The following is a 20,996-nucleotide window of genomic DNA, read 5'->3' as shown; positions in this document are numbered from 1 at the left end:
CAAAGTTTGTAAAATCAGTTTTGAGTAACTTGAGGGGTGCAGCTTCTATATTGGTGTCATTTATGGGGGTTTCCACTATGTAAGCCCCACAAAGGGACTTCAGACCTGAACTGGTCCTTTAAAAGTGGGTTTTGGAAATTTTTCTTTAAAATTGTAAGAATTGCTTCTAAACTTCTAAGCCTTCTAACGTCCTAAAAAAATAAAATGACATTTCCAAAATGATGCCAACATAAAGTAGACATATGGGGAATGTTAAGTAATAAATATTTTATTAGGTATCACTCTGTTTTAGAAGCAGAGAAATAGAAATTTGGAAAATTGTGAATTTTTCAATTTTTTTTGTAAATTTGGGATCTTTTCATAAATAAAGGTGAAATATATTGAGTCAAATATATGACTATCATGAAGTACAATGTGTCACGAGAAAACAATCTTAGAATGGCTTGGATAAGTAAAAGTGTTCCAAAGCTATTACCACATAAAGCGACACATGTCAGATTTGTAAATTTTGACCTGGACACTGGGGCATCAATGACCCTTGGTCATGAAAGGGTTAAGGTTAAATTGCCGTGTTAGCACTTTGTGATAAATAAGTGGGTTTAGGTTGCAGTTTGGGCACTCAGTCTCTAAAAGGTTCGCCATCACTGGACTAGAGGGACGGCCATACTGGACTTAGTATTAACCAATAGACCTGACAGAACAACAGATGTGCCAGTCGGGAGACACCTGGGAAATAGTGACCATAAAGTAATAACCTTCCAATTGTCATTTAAAAGATAGCTTCTTCAGGGAGGAACAAAAATACCAAACTTCAAAAAAGCTAAATTTAGCCAACTAAAAGAGCCCATAGGCCTAATTACCTGGTATAAAGTCCTCAAAAATAAAAATACAGCCACAAAATGGGTTTTTGCCTGCGAGTGGGGTGAGTTTTGTATGCGATTGCGTTGCGTTATTCAGTTTTTTCCGCGCAAGTGCAATGCATTTTGCACGCACGTGAGACAAAAGTGAATTTGGTACCCAGACCCAAGTTCGGGTTTGGGTTAGGTATTCTGTAGATTTTAATATTTTTCCTTATAACATGGTTATAAGGGAAAATATTAGCATTCTTTGTTTCAATAGTTTTTATTGCAATTTTTACAATTAAAGATATTTTGGGCATACCTGATGCACATAGGTACAGGAAGATTACATAATAACTTGATAACAGTAACCAAAGTGGTGCTCCTAGACGGAGAACCTTCTAAGAGTATTAGGCTGCTTTCACACCTGCGTTCAGGTGTCCGCCTGGCCGTGCGGAGGTGAGCGGATCCGTCCAGACTTATAATGGAAGTCAATGGGGACGGATCCACTTGAAGATGACACCATATGGCTCAATCTTCAAGCGGATCCGTCCCCCATTGACTTTCAATGTAAAGTCTGAACGGATCCGCTCAGGCTACTTTCACACTTAGACATTTTTCTAAGTTATAATGCAGACGGATCCGTTCTGAACGGATGCAAACGTCTGCATTATAGGAGCGGATCCGTCTGATGAAACATCAGACGGACCCGCTCCGAACGCTAGTGTGAAAGTAGCCTTATTAACATGTGGTGCCTGTAAAGGAAGAATATTACTTGCGCAGAAGAAAGTGGCTACCTATGCCAAGTCTGAGGAAACCATTGGGTAAAGCCGACACTGCTAAACCTGTGTACTTTTGGGGAATTGGCTGTGGTCGAAGAAAAAAGGTCTGTGGAGGCTCTAAGGCGGGGAACAATACGGGGAGGGCGACCAAGGGTTCCAGCTTAGCTGAAATCTAACATATTGCCCTCTGCCCATGGAAAAACCCTTTTCATAAGAGTAAGTAGTGTTAAGTGCAGTTACTAAGTCAGAGAGGTCTGGAGTGTCAGGGGTCTTTCATTTCCGTAACAGTAGCAACACAAATTATGCAGAACAAAGCCCTCAGATGGGCTGGCAGGAGGTCAACTGGCATAATCCGGCCTAACAGGTCTCGGCAAGCGGACCAATATCCTTGGATGCTAGTGCATCGCCACAAGATATGGAACAAGGTCCCCCTACAACCACAACCTCTCCAGCATAGGTTAGAAACAGAAACATACATAAGAGCCAATCTGTCCAGTGTGTAATACCATCGAAGAACCATTTTTACCGCGGATTCTACGTGGGAAGTGCAATTCAAGTGTTTATGAATGATTCTGAGGGCCTGCAGCCAGTCCGCTTCAGAAAAAGACATGTTCAGATCCCTCTCCCAAGCGGTTATAGGATGAGAACGTTTAAAGTGCGTTGGCTAAAAGATGGAATTGTACAGGGGCTTCAATCCCTTCAGGTTGCCCGAAATATATAGTTTAGCCAGATTGTCTAGTTTTACCCCCCGAAGGTTGCAGGTCCTGTAAAAATGGCGGATCTGGAGATATTTAAAGAATTCCCTGCTCGGGATGGAAAACTTTTCACATATCAATTGGAACGGCTGCAATACCCCTTGGTCTAATAGGTCTCCCACTGTATGTATATTGGCCGAGACCCAGAGTGACAGATCTGAGTGAGGGAGCAGAGACCGGAGCAGAGAAAAGGGAAGAGAGGCAAGCGGGGGAGGGTCATCAGCATCTGCCAACGCGTGGTACGTAGACCATGCCCTCAGAGATGCCAACACCGTCGGGCCCAGACCCTTAGGAGTAGGAATCTTCCAAAATGGTAAGTACAACAGCTCCCACAAGGAGTACGGGGCGGCTTGTGATGCTTCCAAATGAACCAAGGTAGGTCTAAAGACAACTGGGCCCAACCCTTCAACATGGAGACCAAAGAAGATATATAGTACAGTTTCAGATCCGGTAACGCTAAGCCCCCCGTACGACGTTCCCGTCCTTCCCAAATATATTTGGAGAGTAAAGCTTGTGCTTGAGAAAAGAACCTCTCCGGGAGGATTATAGGCAAGGTGCGATACATATATAAAAACTTAGGGAGGACAAACATTTTAAATGTAGCAATCCTACCCATCCATGAGGCGTCATATTTGGCAAACTCTATAGGTTCCTTTTCTGTGGAAATTAGGAGAGAATAGTAGTTTAGTGCATACAATTGGGTTGGGGTGTGAGACATGTTAATGCCTAAGTATTTAATGCTATGGTGCTGCCAATCGAAAGTCCAGGTATTACAAAGGGTCGACACCAAAGTAAATTAATAGGTAGAGCTTGCGTTTTGGAGGAGTAAAGGTGATAGTATGAGAGGTCACCATAATGGGAGATTGGGCTATCACCGCCGACAGGGACCATTCTGGGTTTGTGAGGGTTAGACATACGTCGTCCGCATATAAGGAGATGACGTGGGAACGACCACCCACGGTAACCCGATATATTGGTGTCTTGTCTAATCGCCTGGGCCAACGGTTCCATGGCTATTATAAAAATAAGATGAGATAGGGGACAACCCTGTCTGGTGCCATTCGTGAGCGCAAACACATCGGACAGGGCTCCATTTACAAACGTTCTAGCCGTAGGGTTACTATAAAGTGCTCTAACGGTGGTGAGTATAGGGCCACTGAATCCCAACCGCTGAAGCACCGAGAAGGTGAACGACCATCGAAGTCTATCGAACGCCTTCTCGGCATCCAGGGCCAGGGCCAACGCGGGAATGCCATTCTTGTGAACATGATGGAAAATACCTAGCAGGAGTCTCGTATTATAGTAGGTCTGACGGTCGGGACGAAGCCGGCCTGGTCCACATTAATAATGAAAGGGAGAATTTTAGCTAAACGGGTGGCCAATAACTTCACATATATTTTGACATAGGGATTTAGGAGGGAAATGGGCCTAAAATTCTGAGGTTTATCAGGTGATTTGCCAGGTTTAGGGAGAGTAATAATAAGGGCTTGTAGGATTCAGCTGGCAAAGAACCAGAGGACATTGCAGCTTGACAGAAGTCTCTTAGATAGGGGCTAAAACTCTGCCTAAAATGTTTATAATAATGGCTGGCAAAGCCATCAGGGCCAGGGGCTTTGTCTCTAGGAAGAGACGCAATCACAGCCTCCACCTCCTTGGTAGTAATGGGGGAGTTAAGGTCCTGAAGCTGGGAACTAGTTAGTGTGGGTAAATGTAGGGAACTGAGATAAAGGCTGACCCGGTCGTCTACCTCCGCTGGGGCAGGATGGCAGTTCTGTAAATTATAAAGATCAGCATAGTATGATTGAAAGCCATTAGCAATCTCTATGGGGGAGTAAACCTTCTCCTGAGAAGAGGGATGAATAAGGTGAGGGATTCTGCTTTTTGTATGACAAGCCTTAAATCTAGAGGCCAAAATTTTACCCTCCTTGTTGTCCTGCGAATAATAGGTTGCTTTCGTTTTGCGAAGCATTTTCTCATAAGAGGAAAGCATATAACTTCTCAACTCCTGTCTAAGGCGTCTAAGCTCGTCCGCTAACAAAGGAGCAGGATTTGCTTTGTTTTTCGCCTCTACCTGTTGTAACTGGGCCAGGATGTTTGATATCTTTGCCTCCAGTCGCTTTTTTCGTATCGCACCCTGCTGTATAAAAGACCCCCGGATACAGGCCTTATGAGCGTTCCACAGGGTCACTGGATCTGTGTGAGAGGAATCATTAAATTTGACAAAGTCTTTGAGATCTGCTTCTATGCGGGATCCATACTGAGGGTCTGAGAGCAAGAAGGGGCTACTCCGCCACAAGTATACTTGAGGGGAATTAATAGATTCAGAAACCGCCATGGTAATAGCTGCATGATCGGACCATTTGATAGTTTCTAGGAAAGAGTCTTGAGTGTAAGGGAGAAGTGCTCTATCCAAAAGAAACATGTAAATTCTGGAATACACATTATGAACCCCAGAATGAAATGAATAATCTCTAGCAGACGCATGGTGGATACGCCAAACATCATAAAGCTCCTCCTTCCAGAAAGTAGTAGCAAGGGAAGGGGCGGCCCGCAATGGGGAAGAGGAAGTATCCACAGACGGATCTGATGTCAGATTAAAATCACCACAGTTCACCAGTTTTCCCTGTCTTTTCTTCTGGACCAGTTTCATAAACTTGTGAAAGAAGTGTATTTGGCCATGGTTAGGAGCATACAGAGACACTATGGTAAATAGTACATTATTGAGAGTGCATATCAGTATAACAAACCGTCCATGAGGATCTATGTGGTCAGCTACATGGGAGAATGCTACCGTATTTTTAATAGCTAACATGACCCCCCTAGATTTGGAGTGAAAGTGCGATTGAAAAATATGCGGAAACTGTATATGCCTCAGCCTGAAAGCATCTCGCTGAAACAAATGCGTCTCCTGCGCCCCTCGAACATCACACTGTAATACCTTAGATTTTTTTCCACAGGTACGCTCTGTGCATTGGGCTGTTTAAGCCATTGGCATTTATGCTAGCAAATGTAATTACCATGATAGGTTAAAATAAACAGCATTCTATTACTAGCAGTAATAAGAGAGATACCAGACACAGAACGTCTCCCAGCGAGGACGTCTGCATCAAAAGGACATAGGCAGCACAAGAAAAAACAGGCATTGTATGAGCACCTAGAGAACTTAACCCCCAAGAAGACAGGAGGTAAGACAACAAACTTAAACAAATGTAAAACATAATAGGCCTAAAAGAGGCTCAATACAAGGAGTAGGGCAAATGTCTCGTCTGCAACCTAGGAACAAAGTAGGTGTAAGATCCTCACCTGCTTTGCACTCCAGGGGAGCCAAGAGGGGTCCTCGTGGAGTTGCGGGACAGGTTATGCGTGTCTCTGATGCACCAGCGCTGACCCCTTTGCGAGCCAGTGCGGAGATGCGTTCGCGTGGACATCGGAGGGGAGGACCGTCGGAGTCCCGGGGACAGAGTGGCCAGGCGAGTGACAAGACGCCGCGGCCAGGTTTGTCTCCGGTGTCTCCTGCGACTTCCGTTTCCGCATCTGGGTCCACGCGCTTGCATACTCGCGCTGAGTCAATCATGCGTCCGTGCGTACGCACGAGGGCAGGTTCGCAAAGGGATACACGGTCGCGAGTACGCGCTTCTTATGCACTTCGTCGACCAGTGGCGCATATTATACTGACTCACAAGAGCAAAGTGGATTAGGGAGCCAGCCATGGGTTAATCAACTTGTGATTGCCTTAGGCCTTGTACTCAGGTGCAGGGCAATTTGTTCACCTATGGTAGTGGACACTTGGCACCCTGGGATTGGTCAGCAGGCATTTAAAAGGAGGTCTCTCAGGGTGATCAGTGCCCACTGTTATTTCCCCTCAACCAGGTATAGGTCACAACTCCTAGTGACTGAAGACTGCCAGGAACTTTGTCCTTACAGCGGACCCAAGATCTGGAGTGACTCGACTGCCAAGTGCACAGCATCATTCAGCACTGGTTGGGACTATTCCTGGAATCTCCTTGCCTGGTTTTTTGTTATTATTCCTTGTTACCAGCAAGTGTCCTGGACGTTTATGTTTCTGGTGAATAAACACCTTTTTGCTTTCATCACTGGTCTGTTTGTTGGTGCCTTGCATTACAGTAGGTTAGGGTGACAGAACCCGTACTACGTAAAGCACCTGAAGGCGAGGCATACTCGCCGTGCAACACGGTTCAGTGTACTCTTGACCAGTCTTTGCGGACTTTGGCTGGAGTGTGGCGTTGAGCTTCATCCGTGGAGGAAACAGGGATGTTCCAACTTTGTAGGAGTGCATGACCCTCTTCCAGGGTCTTAATCTTGTGGAACGCTCCGTTGTGGTGTATCAGCAGGCGGACTGGAAAACCCCAGCGGTACGGTACACTAGAACTTCTAAGGGCCGAAGTGATAGGTGAGAGGGCCCTCCGCATACGCAGTGTAGCTGCAGATAAGTCGGCAAATCAGAGTACCTTATGGAAAGGTGCAGGGAGTCCCCCATTTTTCCTCGCTGAGGACAGTAGCTGTTCTTTCACTCTGAAAAAATTAACTCTGGCAAGCACATCCCGCAGCACTGAGTCCTCCAGATGCTGCGGTCGAGGTATGCGGTGCGCCCGATCAATTTCCAAGTCCCGGTCAGGACAATCTGGCAGAACTGCTTTAAGAAGAGACCGCACATAGTCAGGAATTTCTTTGGGAGACACCGATTCCAGAATCCCTCTCAACTTAATGTTGTTGCCTCTGCGTCCATCTTCCAAGTCGGCCATTTTGGCCTTAATAATTTCCACCTCTGCCTCTAGCTCTGTGTGAGTGTCAATCAGGGTATTGTGCGAGGACGCAAAGTCCCCAAATTTATTTTCCAAATGGTCTGTCCTGACCCCCAGCTCCTCTATGTCAGAGCGCAAAGGTGCGATAATGGACTTTATGTCCAGCAGCATGGATCGCCGCTGCAGGATCAGCATGTCACGCATGGCGGTTTCCGTGAGGGCTGTATTGGACACCGGTAGCACCAGTAGCGTTATTTCCCTGTCCTCTACTGGGGCTGCAGGGGAGCTCTGTGCGACCCTGCATGAGGGTAAAGTATCAGCAGCATGGCAGGCATTGAGTTGCGAGGAGTCCCGCGGGGAGGAGGGAGAAGCAGAAGGCAGCTCCAGTGGTGTAGGGCAGAGGGGGGAGCTGCGACTCAGCGTTCGGTGTGCTCCTTCCAGACCCAGAGGGCTTTCTGTTTTGCTGGCTGCTGAGGGATGATCTCCCGGCTCCGGCTAGGTAGGGAGCACCGGGTCAGAAGGCGAGCGCTGCAAAGCTGAAGCTGGAGAGCTGTGTGAGAGGTCCGGTGTAATCGCGCGCTCAGGAGGAAAGACCGCTTTACCCCCAGCGCCATCTTAGATGTCTCCCGCGTCTCTGGAAAAGTAAAACTTTGTACATTTTGGCTGCTTGACCGACTTTTTCTTGCGCCCGGTCATGTCCTGAGAGGGTCCCCTCGGGTTTTAGGCAGGCTAGAGTAACACTGAGCGTTGTATAGTCGCTTTATTCAGTGCTAACACGGGAGCTCAGGCTCTATGCACCCATCCACCAAGGCAGCCAGACCACACCCCCCAATATTAGCATTCTTAATACAGAATGCTAAGTAAATTAGGGATGGAGGGGTTAAAAAAGTTTTAAAAAATTTAGCTCACCTCATCCACTTGTTCGTGCAGCCCAGCTTGTCTTCTTTCTTCTTCTTTGATGACCTGGGAGAAAAAGGACCTTTGGTGACATCACTGCGCTCATCACATGGTCCATCACCATGGTGATGGACCATGTGATGGACCATGTGATGAGCGCAGTGATGTCACCAAAGGTCCTTTTCCTCCCAGGTCATCAAAGAAAAAGAAGAAGACATCCCTAATTTACTTTGCATTCTGTATTAAGGATGCTGTTATTTTCCCTTATAACCATATTATAAGGGAAAATAATAATGATCTGGTCCCTATCCCGATCGTCACCTAGACACCATGCGCGAAAATCGCACCGCATCCGCACTTGCTTGCGGATGCTTGTGATTTTCACGCAACCCTGCTGCGTGAAAATCGGCGATAGAGCATGCTGCGATTTTTACAAGTGATGCGTGAAAATCCCCGCTCATGTGCACAGCCCCATAGAAATGAATCGGTCCGGATTCAGTGCGGGTGCAATGCGTTCACCTCACGCATTGCACCCGGCGCGGAAAACTCGCCCGTGTGAAAGGGGCCTAATTGTGAGAGGTACATATCTTATGGGAATAAAAGGTTAAGGAACAAGAAAAAAACAATGTGGAGGCCACAAAGAAGGGATATTTTATATGGGGGGCTCTGTATAGAGGCATTTCTATACTGGGGCACATTATGGCGGGTACTATGGGGAATGGAAGAGAGGAGTACTATGGGCTCATCTATGGGGGGCACTAAGGGGTATTTTATACTTGCAAATTATGTGAGACACTGAGGGCATCTACTAGGGAACTATATATAGGGCATTTTATACTGGTACATTATGGGGGCACTAGGAAGAAGTGGGGAGAGGAGCACTATGGGGAAATTTACTGGGGGCACTATATAGGGGTATTTTATACTGGCACATTATGGGGGCACTATGGGGACATTAGCTCAATTGGGGGCATTAAAAGGGGGTATTTTTTGCACTGGCACATTATAAGGAGAATTATTACTACTGGGGGGCATTATCATGGGCTTTATTACTATTGGGGGTCTATGGGGAACATGATTACTAGTATGGGCACTATGGGAGCATTTTTACTTCTGGGGCACAGTGGGGACATGTTGGGGGCACTGTAGGAGCACTATTACTACCATGTGTGCTCTAGCAGAGAATTATTCCTATTGGTGGTACTTTTGGGAGCACTATTACTGTAAGGGCACCTTGGCAAAGTATCAGCTTACCACAATTATTTTTTGGGGAAGTTATGTTTACTATGTCAGGGGCACTATTTGCTGGGCACAGTTATTTTAGGGCACTGTGTGCCAATAATTATTGAAGGGCACTATCTGCATGGTACTACTATTATCAGGGGGTTTATCTGTTTCTACAGTATAGTATTGGTCAGCACAGCAGCACAGTATTGGTGATGGTAGGATGATTTGTCCAGAAGATGGGAGGATGATGGAAAAGTAGCAAACTAAGATTTTGTTTGGGTCAAACTGCAGAGACGAGAAATGGATGAAAAATGGTGGTCTGGTCTGAAGGTCTAAAAGAAGATAAGGGAAGAGAACATCTACATCAAAGAGACATCACTGGATGTAAGAGGTCTGTGGCGCTGTATTACCCTGTATGTAGGGGTGGATGAAGGGGTTAGTAGTACAGTACTATCTACACATTGTAAAAAAAAAAAAAGTAATCTGCAAAATATTTTTTATTTGTGTCAGAAGTTGTGCTCTTTTAATTTTTCGAAAAATTATACAGCCATTTTATTTGATACTTTTGTGCTGATTCTTTTCCCCCTTCTATATTAAGGAACACTATAGTCACCAGAACCACAACAGCTAAATGTAGTAGTTCTGGTGTCTATAGCATGTCTCTGCAAGCTTTTTAATGTAAACACTGCCTTTTCAGAAAAAAAAAGGCAGTATTTACATTACTGCCAAGAAACACCTCTAGTGGCCACTCATCATTATTAAAGTTTACTACTCTACAAGGTGTGTGGATTATTTTTTTTGTGTGTGTGTTGTGGTGGAGGGCGTGATTGCATGCTAGGGTGTGGGAAGGCCCAAGTAAATTCTTGCCCAGGGTCCAATAAATATTTAAGACGGCCCTGTATATACTATGTTACTATGTTATTATTACGACTCCCATTTTCCCATTACCACCACTACCCTCCTCCACTTGCTCTGTGTGCAGTTGCACAGCTCCTTCTGTTAATCAGTTTCTGCTATAAATGTTGGACTGGCCACTCCTTGCTCAAGCTTAGGTTCCTAGATTACTAGTTTAGGGCTCAAGCACATGAACGTATTTTTGGTCCGCATTTGATCTGCATTTTTTGTAGGTCGGCTATGGACCCATTTACTTCAATGGGGCCGCAAAAGATGCAGACATAACACCCGTTTGCTGTCTGTATTTATATGTCCATTCCATGGCTCCATTTTACAGACAAGAATAGGGCAGGACGTTCCATTCTTCAAAATGTGGAACACACATGGCCTGTATCCGTGTTTTGTTAATCCACAATTTGCAGAACGCAAAAATGGAAACAGACATGTGCATGAGCCCTTAACCAGTGAAGGTGTGCTATTCTGATTGTCTGCCTGTGTACTGAATTTCTGCCTGTTAACCGACTCTGATAGGCCAGATTCCTGTGTATGGTTTAAAGGGTGAAAACGAGGGGATCAGAAGAATACGCATCTCAGGACTAGCCCAAAGTCAATCTGATTAACTGGCACAGTGGGTCCGCTCCCACTGCCCATTACAAAGTCCCAGAGCCAGACTGGAAGTGATGGGGACTCATTCTTGGTCACAATCATTCAATGGCCTCTGCAAGCACAGGTGCAGGACAGGTACTTCAATTCTGAGGCTCCCTGCTCAGGGAGGACAGTAATGGGCTGTAGAGGTATATGGGATGTCAGCACTGTACCCCAAAAAAACACGCCACAGCTGCAGCCCGACTGAGAGGATGTAGCAGTGGTGCTGGATCGGAGAGAGCTTCTTGCTGGATAGGACAGAGCTCCTGAAGGTGAGTTTAAGTTGTACTATTTTATGAGTTGCCTGCTCTTTGCACATGAAACCTTTCAAGTCGGACAAACACTTTAAGGATTAAAGCTGCACAGACTTCTAGACTAGTTGTTTAGAAGACAGTTTTACACCAACACTTTATTCAATGTACATTGCCTAGTAGATCAGGTGTTATATATATCAGTCCCACCATGACAGATACCATATGTTTCGATCCATAAGACACACTTTTCCCCCCCAAATGTAGTGGAAAAATGGCAGTGCGTCTCATGAAGCGAATACTAATGAGCACTTCAATTATAGAGGTGCTCATTAGTACACAGTAGAACCGGGGAGCAGTGAATATAGTGCTCCTGTTGCTAGCTTTACTCACCGCTCCCTGGTCTTCTTCCCGTGCCACACTGTGCTGTGTCTTGACTGTGTACAACGTCAGAACGTAGTGCACACAAGTACGCACTATAACCTGACGCTGTGCAACATCAGGTCACCGCGCAGCACTGAAGGAAGCGCGTACGTTCCTTTCTTTATTTTATGTCTGATCTGAGGCCTGATGAAAATTGGGGTTCTGATGTAGATTGGAGGTCTGATCTGAAGTCTGATAAGGCTCTAATGGAGATTGAGGATCTGATCTGAGGTCTGAATAGGATTGGGGGGTCTGATCTGAGGTGTGATGAAAATTGGGGGTCATGAAAGTTAGGGTTCTGATCTTTTCTCCTCTAAAACCTAGGTGCATCTTATGGTCAAGTGCATCTTAAAGAGCGGAAAATATGGTTCATCTTTCCCCAGAGTACATTTAAAGCTGTCATAATAACGGGCGAGGTGACTTCTAATTGGCTCCCAACACACAGAACAACTCTGAGATCACACCTGGAAGTATCTCTACTGGGTCATAGAGGTGGAGAGTAAATGCACAATTACCACAAAACTGTCACAGGGGCGGAAGAACTCCCATAATATGTAGGTTGTACAGAACAGAGTGAATGCTCTGTATATTCCTAAATTCCAGATTTTTTTTACTTAACCACTGTTGCTCATCATCTGTGATTTAGAGCTAACAATTTGTAACATTTCATTAGGCTTTGTAATTATTTTATGTTTTATTGATTTGCTGACAGCTTGTAGAATTTTCTCCTTCCTGTTCCTACAGGAGATTAAGGTCAATTAGAACTTTATTAAAAGTTGATCATTACTGGTCTTAAATTATATATATGCCTCTTTGTGAATTTTCAGTGTAAGTATTAATTCCATGTTTGTATGTCATAATTTATCTTGATTATTCGAATGTCATTATTTTACAGTTTTCAATGAGTAAAGTGGAAACTGGCAATACATGTCCTCAGCTCCCCTCAGTACCACCATGATTAAGTGCACCTATTTATGTGTTCTTCTTAGGCCTCTTTCACATGTCAGTACATTGCAGATATGTGCTATCTATGTTCTCTATGGACAGCACACAGATCGATTAATTTTAAAGAGGACCTTTCACCTCTCCTGACATGCCTGTTTTAACTCCTTCCTGACTATGACGTAATAATACGTCAATAGTACGTCACCGGACGTTTAGCGTCTCCCACTCCCGCACCACCTCCTCGTCTCATTCCCCCTCTGTTGGTGTCCCGCAAGGCTCTGTCCTAGGACCCCTGCTCTTCTCTATCTACACTTTTGGCCTGGGACAGCTCATAGAGTCCCATGGCTTTCAGTATCACTCCCTGCTGGGTGAGATAAATATCTTGGTCAAATGCCAACTTTGAATAAAGAATTGGGAAATGTTGTCTTTTGCCAAGATATTTCTCTCACCCAGCATGGGTATATGTAAAATGACACCCCAAAACACATTCCCCAACTTCTCCCGAGTATGGCGATGCCAGATGTGTGACACTTTTTTGCAGCCTAGGTGGGCAAAGGGGCCCACATTCCAAAGAGCACCTTTCGGATTTCACCGGTCATTTTTTACAGATTTTGATTGCAAACTACTTCTCACGCATATGGGCCCCTAAAATGCCAGGGCAGTATAACTACCCCACAAGTGACCCCATTTTGGAAAGAAGACACCCCAGGGTATTCCGTGAGGGGCATGGCGAGTTCCTAGAATTTTTTATTTTTTGTCACAAGTTAGTGGAATATGAGACTTTGTAAGAAAAAAATAAAATAAAAAAATCATCATTTTCCGCTAACTTGTGACAAAAAATAAAAAATTCTAGGAACTCGCCATGCCCCTCACGGAATACCTTGGGGTGTCTTCTTTCCAAAATGGGGTCACTTGTGGGGTAGTTATACTGCCCTGGAATTCTAGAGGCCCTAATGTGTGGTAAGTAGTTTGAAATCAAAATGTGTAAAAAATCTGTAAAATCCTAAAGGTGCTCTTTGGAATGTGTGCCCCTTTGCCCACCTAGGCGGCAAAAAAGTGTCACACATGTGGTATCGCCGTACTCAGAAGAAGTTGGTGAATGTGTTTTGGGGTGTCATTTTACATATACCAATGCTGGGTGAGAGAAATATCTTGGCAAAAGACAACTTTTCCCATTCTTTTATACAAAGTTGGCATTTGACCAAGATGTTTATCTCACCCAGCATGGGTATATGTAAAATGACACCCCCACACATTCCCCAACTTCTCCTGAGTACGGCGATACCAGATGTGTGACACTTTTTTGCAGCCTAGATGCGCAAAGGTGCCCAAATTCCTTTTAGGAGGGCATTTTTAGACATTTGGATCCCAGACTTCTTCTCATGCTTTCGGGCCCCTAAAATGCCAGGGCAGTATAAATACCCCACATGTGACCCCATTTTGGAAAGAAGACACCCCAAGGTATTCAATGAGGGGCATGGCGAGTTCATAGAATTTTTTTTTGGCACAAGTTAGCGGAAATTGTTTTTTTTTTGTATTTTCTCACAAAGTCTCCCTTTCCGCTAACTTGGGACAAAAATTTAAATCTTTCATGGACTCAATATGCCCCTCACGGAATATCTTGGGGTGTCTTCTTTCCGAAATGGGGTCACATGTGGGGTATTTATACTGCCCTGGCATTTTAGGGGCCCTAAAGTGTGAGAATATAAATGTCTAAAAATGTTTACGCATTTGGATTCCGTGAGGGGTATGGTGAGTTCATGTGAGATTTTATTTTTTGACACAAGTTAGTGGAATATGAGACTTTGTAAGAAAAAAAATAAAAATAAAAAATTTCCGCTAACTTGGGCCAAAAAAATGTCTGAATGGAGCCTTACAGGGGGGTGATCAATGACAGGGGGGTGATCAGGGAGTCTATATGGGTGATCACCCCCTGTCATTGATCACCCCCCTGTAAGGCTCCATTCAGACGTCCGTATGTGTTTTGCGGATCCGATCCATGTATCAGTGGATCCGTAAAAATCATACGGACGTCTGAATGGAGCCTTACAGGGGGGTGATCAATGACAGGGGGGTGATCAATGACAGGGGGTGATCAGGGAGTCTATATGGGTGATCACCCCCCTGTAAGGCTCCATTCAGACGTCCATATGTGTTTTGCGGATCCGATCCATGTATCCGTGGATCCGTAAAAATCATACAGACGTCTGAATGGAGCCTTACAGGGGGGTGATCAATGACAGGGGGGTGATCAGGGAGTCTATATGGGGTGATCAGGGGTTAATAAGTGACAGGGGGGTGTAGTGTAGTGTAGTGGTGTTTGGTGCTACTTTACACAGCTACCTGTGTCCTCTGGTGGTCGATCCAAACAAAAGGGACCACCAGAGGACCAGGTAGCAGGTATATTAGACGCTGTTATCAAAACAGCGTCTAATATACCTGTTAGGGGTTAAAAAAATCGTATCTCCAGCCTGCCAGCGAACGATCGCCACTGGCAGGCTGGAGATCCAATCGCTTACCTTCCGATCCTGTGAACGCGCGCGCCTGTGTGCGCGCGTTCACAGGAAATCTCGCGTCTCGCGAGAGGACGCGTATATGCGTCCAGGAGGAATGAATCAACCGCCTCCAGGACGCGTCCCTGCGTTCGGCGGTCCGGAGGCAGTTAAAGGGACAGCGAACAGGTGTTTTTTTTTTATGGTCGGAGGACAGAGGAGAAGCCGAGGGGTTGTTGGTTCCAAGGCCGGACAACTTTCTTAATTAACCTCTTCACCACCAGGGATATTACTAGAATTGGTTCACTAAGCTGGACAAGCAAACATTTGACATTAACCCCTTGGTGACATCTGCTGTATACAGGGAGTGCAGAATTATTAGGCAAGTTGTATTTTTGAGGATTAATTTTAATTTTGAACAACAACAATGTTCTCAATGAACCCAAAAAACTCATTAATATCAAAGCTGAATATTTTTGGAAGTAGTTTTTAGTTTTAGCTATTTTAGGGGGATATCTGTGTGTGCAGGTGACTATTACTGTGCATAATTATTAGGAAACTTAACAAAAAACAAATATATACCCATTTCAATTATTTATTTTTACCAGTGAAACCAATATAACATCTCAACATTCACAAATATACATTTCTGACATTCAAAAACAAAACAAAAACATATCAGTGACCAATATAGCCACCTTTCTTTGCAAGGACACTCAAAAGCCTGCCACCCATGGATTCTGTCAGTGTTTTGATCTGTTCACCATCAACATTGCGTGCAGCAGCAACCACAGCCTCCCAGACACTGTTCAGAGAGGTGTACTGTTTTCCCTCCTTGTAAATCTCACATTTGATGATGGACCACAGGTTCTCAATGGGGTTCAGATCAGGTGAACAAGGAGGCCATGTCATTAGATTTTCTTCTTTTATACCCTTTCTTGCCAGCCACGCTGTGTAGTAGTGATGGAGCATTGTCCTGCATAAAAATCATGTTTTTCTTGAAGGATGCAGACTTCTTCCTGTACCACTGCTTGAAGAAGGTGTCTTCCAGAAACTGGCAGTAGGACTGGGAGTTGAGCTTGACTCCATCCTCAACCCGAAAAGGCCCCACAAGCTCATCTTTGATGATACCAGCCCAAACCAGTACTCCACCTCCACCTTGCTGGCGTCTGAGTCGGACTGGAGCTCTCTGCCCTTTACCAATCCAGCCACGGGCCCATCCATCTGGCCCATCAAGACTCACTCTCATTTCATCAGTCCATAAAACCTTAGAAAAATCAGTCTTGAGATATTTCTTGGCCCAGTCTTGACGTTTCAGCTTGTGTGTCTTGTTCAGTGGTGGTCGTCTTTCAGCCTTTCTTACCTTGGCCATGTCTCTGAGTATTGCACACCTTGTGCTTTTGGGCACTCCCGTGATGTTGCAGCTCTGAAATATGGCCAAACTGGTGGCAAGTGGCATCTTGGCAGCTGCACGCTTGACTTTTCTCAGTTCATGGGCAGTTATTTTGCGCCCTGGTTTTTCCACACGCTTCTTGCGACCCTGTTGACTATTTTGAATGAAACGCTTGATTGTTCGATGATCACGCTTCAGAAGCTTTGCAATTGTAAGAGTGCTGCATCCCTCTGCAAGATATCTCACAATTTTTGACTTTTCTGAGCCTGTCAAGTCCTTCTTTTGACCCATTTTGCCAAAGGAAAGGAAGTTGCCTAATAATTATGCACACCTGATATAGGGTGTTGATGTCATTAGACCACACCCCTTCTCATTACAGAGATGCACATCACCTAATATGCTTAATTGGTAGTAGGCTTTCGAGCCTATACAGCTTGGAGTAAGACAACATGCATAAAGAGGATGATGTGGTCAAAATACTCATTTGCCTAATAATTCTGCACTCCCTGTAAATTTAGAGAAAAATGTATATATAGATGTCGTTTGTTTTGAAAAATTTTACAACTGAAAGTGAAAAATTTAATTTCTTGCAAAAATTTCCCCCTCAGACACAGTGATTAGTAATGACCATGACATTTAAGTGGTTGGAGGGAGCCCCCTCTGTCACCCAGTATGCACCCATGTGTTGCCAACGGGTCACCATAAAAAGCAGGACCTAAAGAAGACCCTAATAGGGATATTTGCCAACTCTCCAAAAAAAAAAAGGAGAGACCTCCAGGAGGAGTTGGCCTCTGAGCTCACACCATGGAGGCCTGCCAGGAACCAGAGTATGGCTTGTAAAGTGGGGCATCTCTAGCCCCAAAAATGTTGGTATTGTGCACAAATCAATATCTCAAGGATGCTGAAGCAAAAATGTTGGTAAGTATGCCGCCCCATTCTCCACATAGAAGTAGAGCGGAATACCCCTGTCCCTTGTGGTACAGAGTATTGTTGTGGTGGTCTAGGATAGTGAAGGGGTTACTGGTAATACATATATTAATACCTGGCGTGGATCACTGACATACAGAGAAGTGCATACCACCCAACTTTTAAAAATCACAAAGAGGGACAACCGTTTTTTTCCTACTAGGCCACGCCTCTAACTCCGCCCAAAGCATAATTACTGACTGCGTCACAATTGCAGCAGCTGGGGATCAGCTAGGTGACTGTAAGTTCCTTTATGTTTATTACAGTATGCGGAGCTCGTGGGACAATTTATTTTGTTGCGCTTCAATATCTATTTAAATATTAGCACATAAATCATCAGATCATAGATTCTTTAAGGTCCAAACTGCCCAAAATAATGATGTTATGGTCTAATATACAAATAGAAACCAGACAGATACTTCAGTAAGGAGCAATTTAGTAAATTTATTAATGCACATCTATGCATTAAAGGGAACCTGTCACCTAAAAAACGCCTCCCAAACCGCCAGCATTACCTTAAAGGAGCCAGCCAGTATGTTCCTAAAGATCCTTTTTCTTCCTCCGGCCAGATGCACCAAAATCTTGAAAAATGAAATTGAATCTCCTGCACGCGCTATGTAACAGCAGAGTTTGATGTCAAGGAGGCAGCGACCTCCTCGCTTCAAGTCAAGCTAAGCCGGCCCCTTACCCGTCCTCCCTTCACTGTGATTGATATCCTGCTGTGAGGCTGGGATTGTGCAAGTCTCGCGCATGCGCGGTGCGCTCCATGTCCGCTTTTGTCCCTCTGCGCATGAGCCGGGCGTGCGCACAATGGAAAAGCCCGGCGCATGCGCAGAGAGAGGAAAGGGGCCAGCTGAGTGTGGGAGCAAGGATCGCGCAGTGACAAGAAGCGCACCGCGCATGCGTGAGACTTGCACGATCCCGGCCTCACAGCAGGATGTCAATCACAGTGAAGGGAGGACGGGTAAGGGGCCGGCTTAGCTTGACTTGAAGCGAGGAGGCTGCTGCCCCCTTGACTTCAAACTCTGCTGTTACATAGCGCGTGCAGGGGATTACAGTTCATTTTTCAAGGTTTTAGTGCATCTGGCCGGAGGAAGAAAAAGATCTTTAGGAACATACTGGCTGGAGGGGTTGTCCAGGTTCATTTTCACCCCGACAGCCACCCTGATGTTAGCATCGGAGCATCTCATGCTCCGATGCGCTCCCTTGCCCTGCGCTAGATCGTGCAGGGCACAGGCTCTTTTGTTTTCGATAACACACTGCCGGGCGGAGGCTTCTGCTCGGCAGTGTGTTCGGTGACGTCACCGGCTCTGATGGTCGTGCTTTAGCGCTGCCCTAGGTGTTTCATTGGCTAGGGCAGCGCTAAAGCCCGCCCATCAGTGCAAGTGACATCACTGGGCTTCCTGGCAGCCCCATGGAGAGCCTGGTTCACCACCGGATTTAGCTCAGGGCAAAGGAGAGCATCGGAGCATGAACTGCTCCAATGCTCAAGTCAGGGGGGCTGCCGGGGTGAAAATGGAGGTATGTGGGGGTTCAGCTCTGAACCCAGACAACCCCTTTAAGGTAACGCTGGCGGTTTGGGAGGCGTTTTTTAGGGGACAGGTTCCCTTTAATTCCCCAGGTCAAAAAGAGGGACATTTTAGAGGGATCGAGGTACTTGGGTCAAAAAGAAGGACTGTCCCTCCAGAAGAGGGACACTTGGGAGGCCTGGAACTGTGAGCCCCAGTGGAGATGCTGCACAGTACATGAAGGCTGCCTGTGCGGGTCTCCACAGTGTATACTGCCAGCTGGGGTATCCCCGGGGAGTCTGCACCTGGAACACCGGCATATCACAGAGCGCGTTCTAGACATCTGAGCCTCTCGGCTTCCTGTAGCTGCCACCAAGCGACAGGAAGGTTCCGCCAATGATCCAGATGTTCCTGGCTGGGGGCGGGTCTTCAGGTAACGCGCCCTTGTCTCATCGCGCACCATTTTTGACCACCCCCGTGACGTAGTAGTTGCTGCAGCAACGCCCCGCCCCCAGCGCGGTGCGGAGTAGGAAGTGGCCGGTAACCTTCACTCGGGGCCGGGATCAGCGGAGGAGAAGATCGGGAGGCGCAAGGAGCGGCCATGGTGCTGGTAAAAGAGTTGTAAGTGGCGGGATGGGGGCTGGATGGGAACGTGCTGTCCTGGGGGAGGAAGAGCAGGCGAAGCTGGCAGGATGTGTGGAGCTGGGCTTTGGGATGGAGAGGTGACATACAGGTGACAGATGTATATACATAGTATGGGATCATATAGATCAGATCTGAGGATGTATATGCATAGTATGGGAGCCTATAGGTCAGACTGGGGATGTATATACATAGTATGGGAGCCTATAGGGCAGACTGAGGATGTATGTACATAGCACGGGAGCCTATAGGGCAGACTGAGGATGTATATACATAGCACAGGAGCCTATGGATCAGAGCTGAGGATGTATGTACATAGTATGGGAGCCTATAGATCAGAGTCAAGGATGTATGTACATAGTATGGGATCCTATAGATCAGACTGAGGATGTATGTACATAGTATGGGATCCTATAGATCAGACTGAGGATGTATATACATAGTATGGGAGCCTATGGATCAGACTGAGGATGTATGTACATAGTATGGGAGCCTATAGATCAGAGCTGAGGATGTATGTACATAGCATGGTAGCCTATAGATCAGAGCTGAGGATGTATGTACATAGCATAGGGGCCTATAGATAAGCGCTGGGGGATACTTGCACGTAGATGTATACATGAGTACGGGCACATTACTGTATAGCATGTGTATGTGGAGTGCTATACGTTCTATGTACTGTGGACACAGGATCGTACCTGTAGGCTGCTCAACCTGTTTAGGACCCGTCTATCCACCTGTAGTGGATGTGACACCTCTGTGGTTGCGGGATTTACCCCGACGCCTGACACTCCCTGGGGCTGTCATGTTGTGACTCACATTCAGTTTCTTGGTGATATAGGTGTCCTGTGTGTACGTACCTGTCTATTTCCCATGTAACGTCTAGAATCGGTCACCATGTGTCATACAAGATACATGTTCTATGTCAGGCTGTGTAGGGATAGCAGCGGAGTCTACAGGTGACAGGCCATACGGTGCTATCCATCACCTGTAGGGTCCCTGCTGCATTCTGTACAGGGGGTCTTCCGTTCCTTGTCTTGTCTCAAGGTGTTCACGGATCTACTGAGCTGCTTCATTTTCTTTTCCACCCTTCTGCCTGGCGGTGGCCATTGTAACCCCTCTAGGTGCTGTCACCCAGCTTTGTCAGACACCTGAGTGCCAGGTGATGGTGCCATGTATAGCTGTGCCTCTATATTTTTCTATAGGTAATAGAGGAGAATTGTCCTTGGCAGATACTAGTGGGTGACTGTGTAGGTGACATATAGAACTTGGCACGGCTCAGTTTCTCAAGACTTGCAGTTAGCTTGTATCTGACAGCAGAGAACATGAAATCCTCTACAGTACGACGTAGCCCATTCATTGTGTGCAGGCGTTGCCATTGTTTAATTAATAGAGGCCTAACTTGGCATTGGGTCGCTGTTGGGCACACACCCTGCTGAGCTGTACTTATTACACCTGGAGGTTGTACAAAAATCACTTGTCCTAATTAGAATTTATTCTAAAATAATATACGATGATCTGATTATAATATAAAACTGATTGCAAAGACTAGAAGCCAGCAGTGATGTGCTAGT

General features: G+C 45.8%; 1 protein-coding gene across 1 annotated transcript in view; it reads left to right on the top strand.

The window, feature by feature from the left end:
* The first annotated feature begins 19,280 nt into the window (after positions 1 to 19,280).
* The window catches only part of PITPNA (phosphatidylinositol transfer protein alpha), an 81,887-nt gene continuing 80,171 nt past the window's right edge, over positions 19,281 to 20,996 (top strand). Inside the window, exon 1 of the mRNA XM_044283870.1 lies at positions 19,281 to 19,401. Coding sequence (XP_044139805.1) covers positions 19,382 to 19,401 — 20 coding nt within the window. The 5' untranslated portion in view covers positions 19,281 to 19,381. The remainder of the gene's footprint in view (positions 19,402 to 20,996) is intronic.

The sequence above is a fragment of the Bufo gargarizans genome, chromosome 3 (genome assembly GCF_014858855.1).
Source record: "Bufo gargarizans isolate SCDJY-AF-19 chromosome 3, ASM1485885v1, whole genome shotgun sequence".
Classification (NCBI taxonomy): Eukaryota; Metazoa; Chordata; class Amphibia; order Anura; family Bufonidae; genus Bufo; species Bufo gargarizans.
The sequence above is the reverse complement of the archived record's forward strand: the minus strand, read 5'-3'. Positions and strand labels throughout refer to the sequence as shown.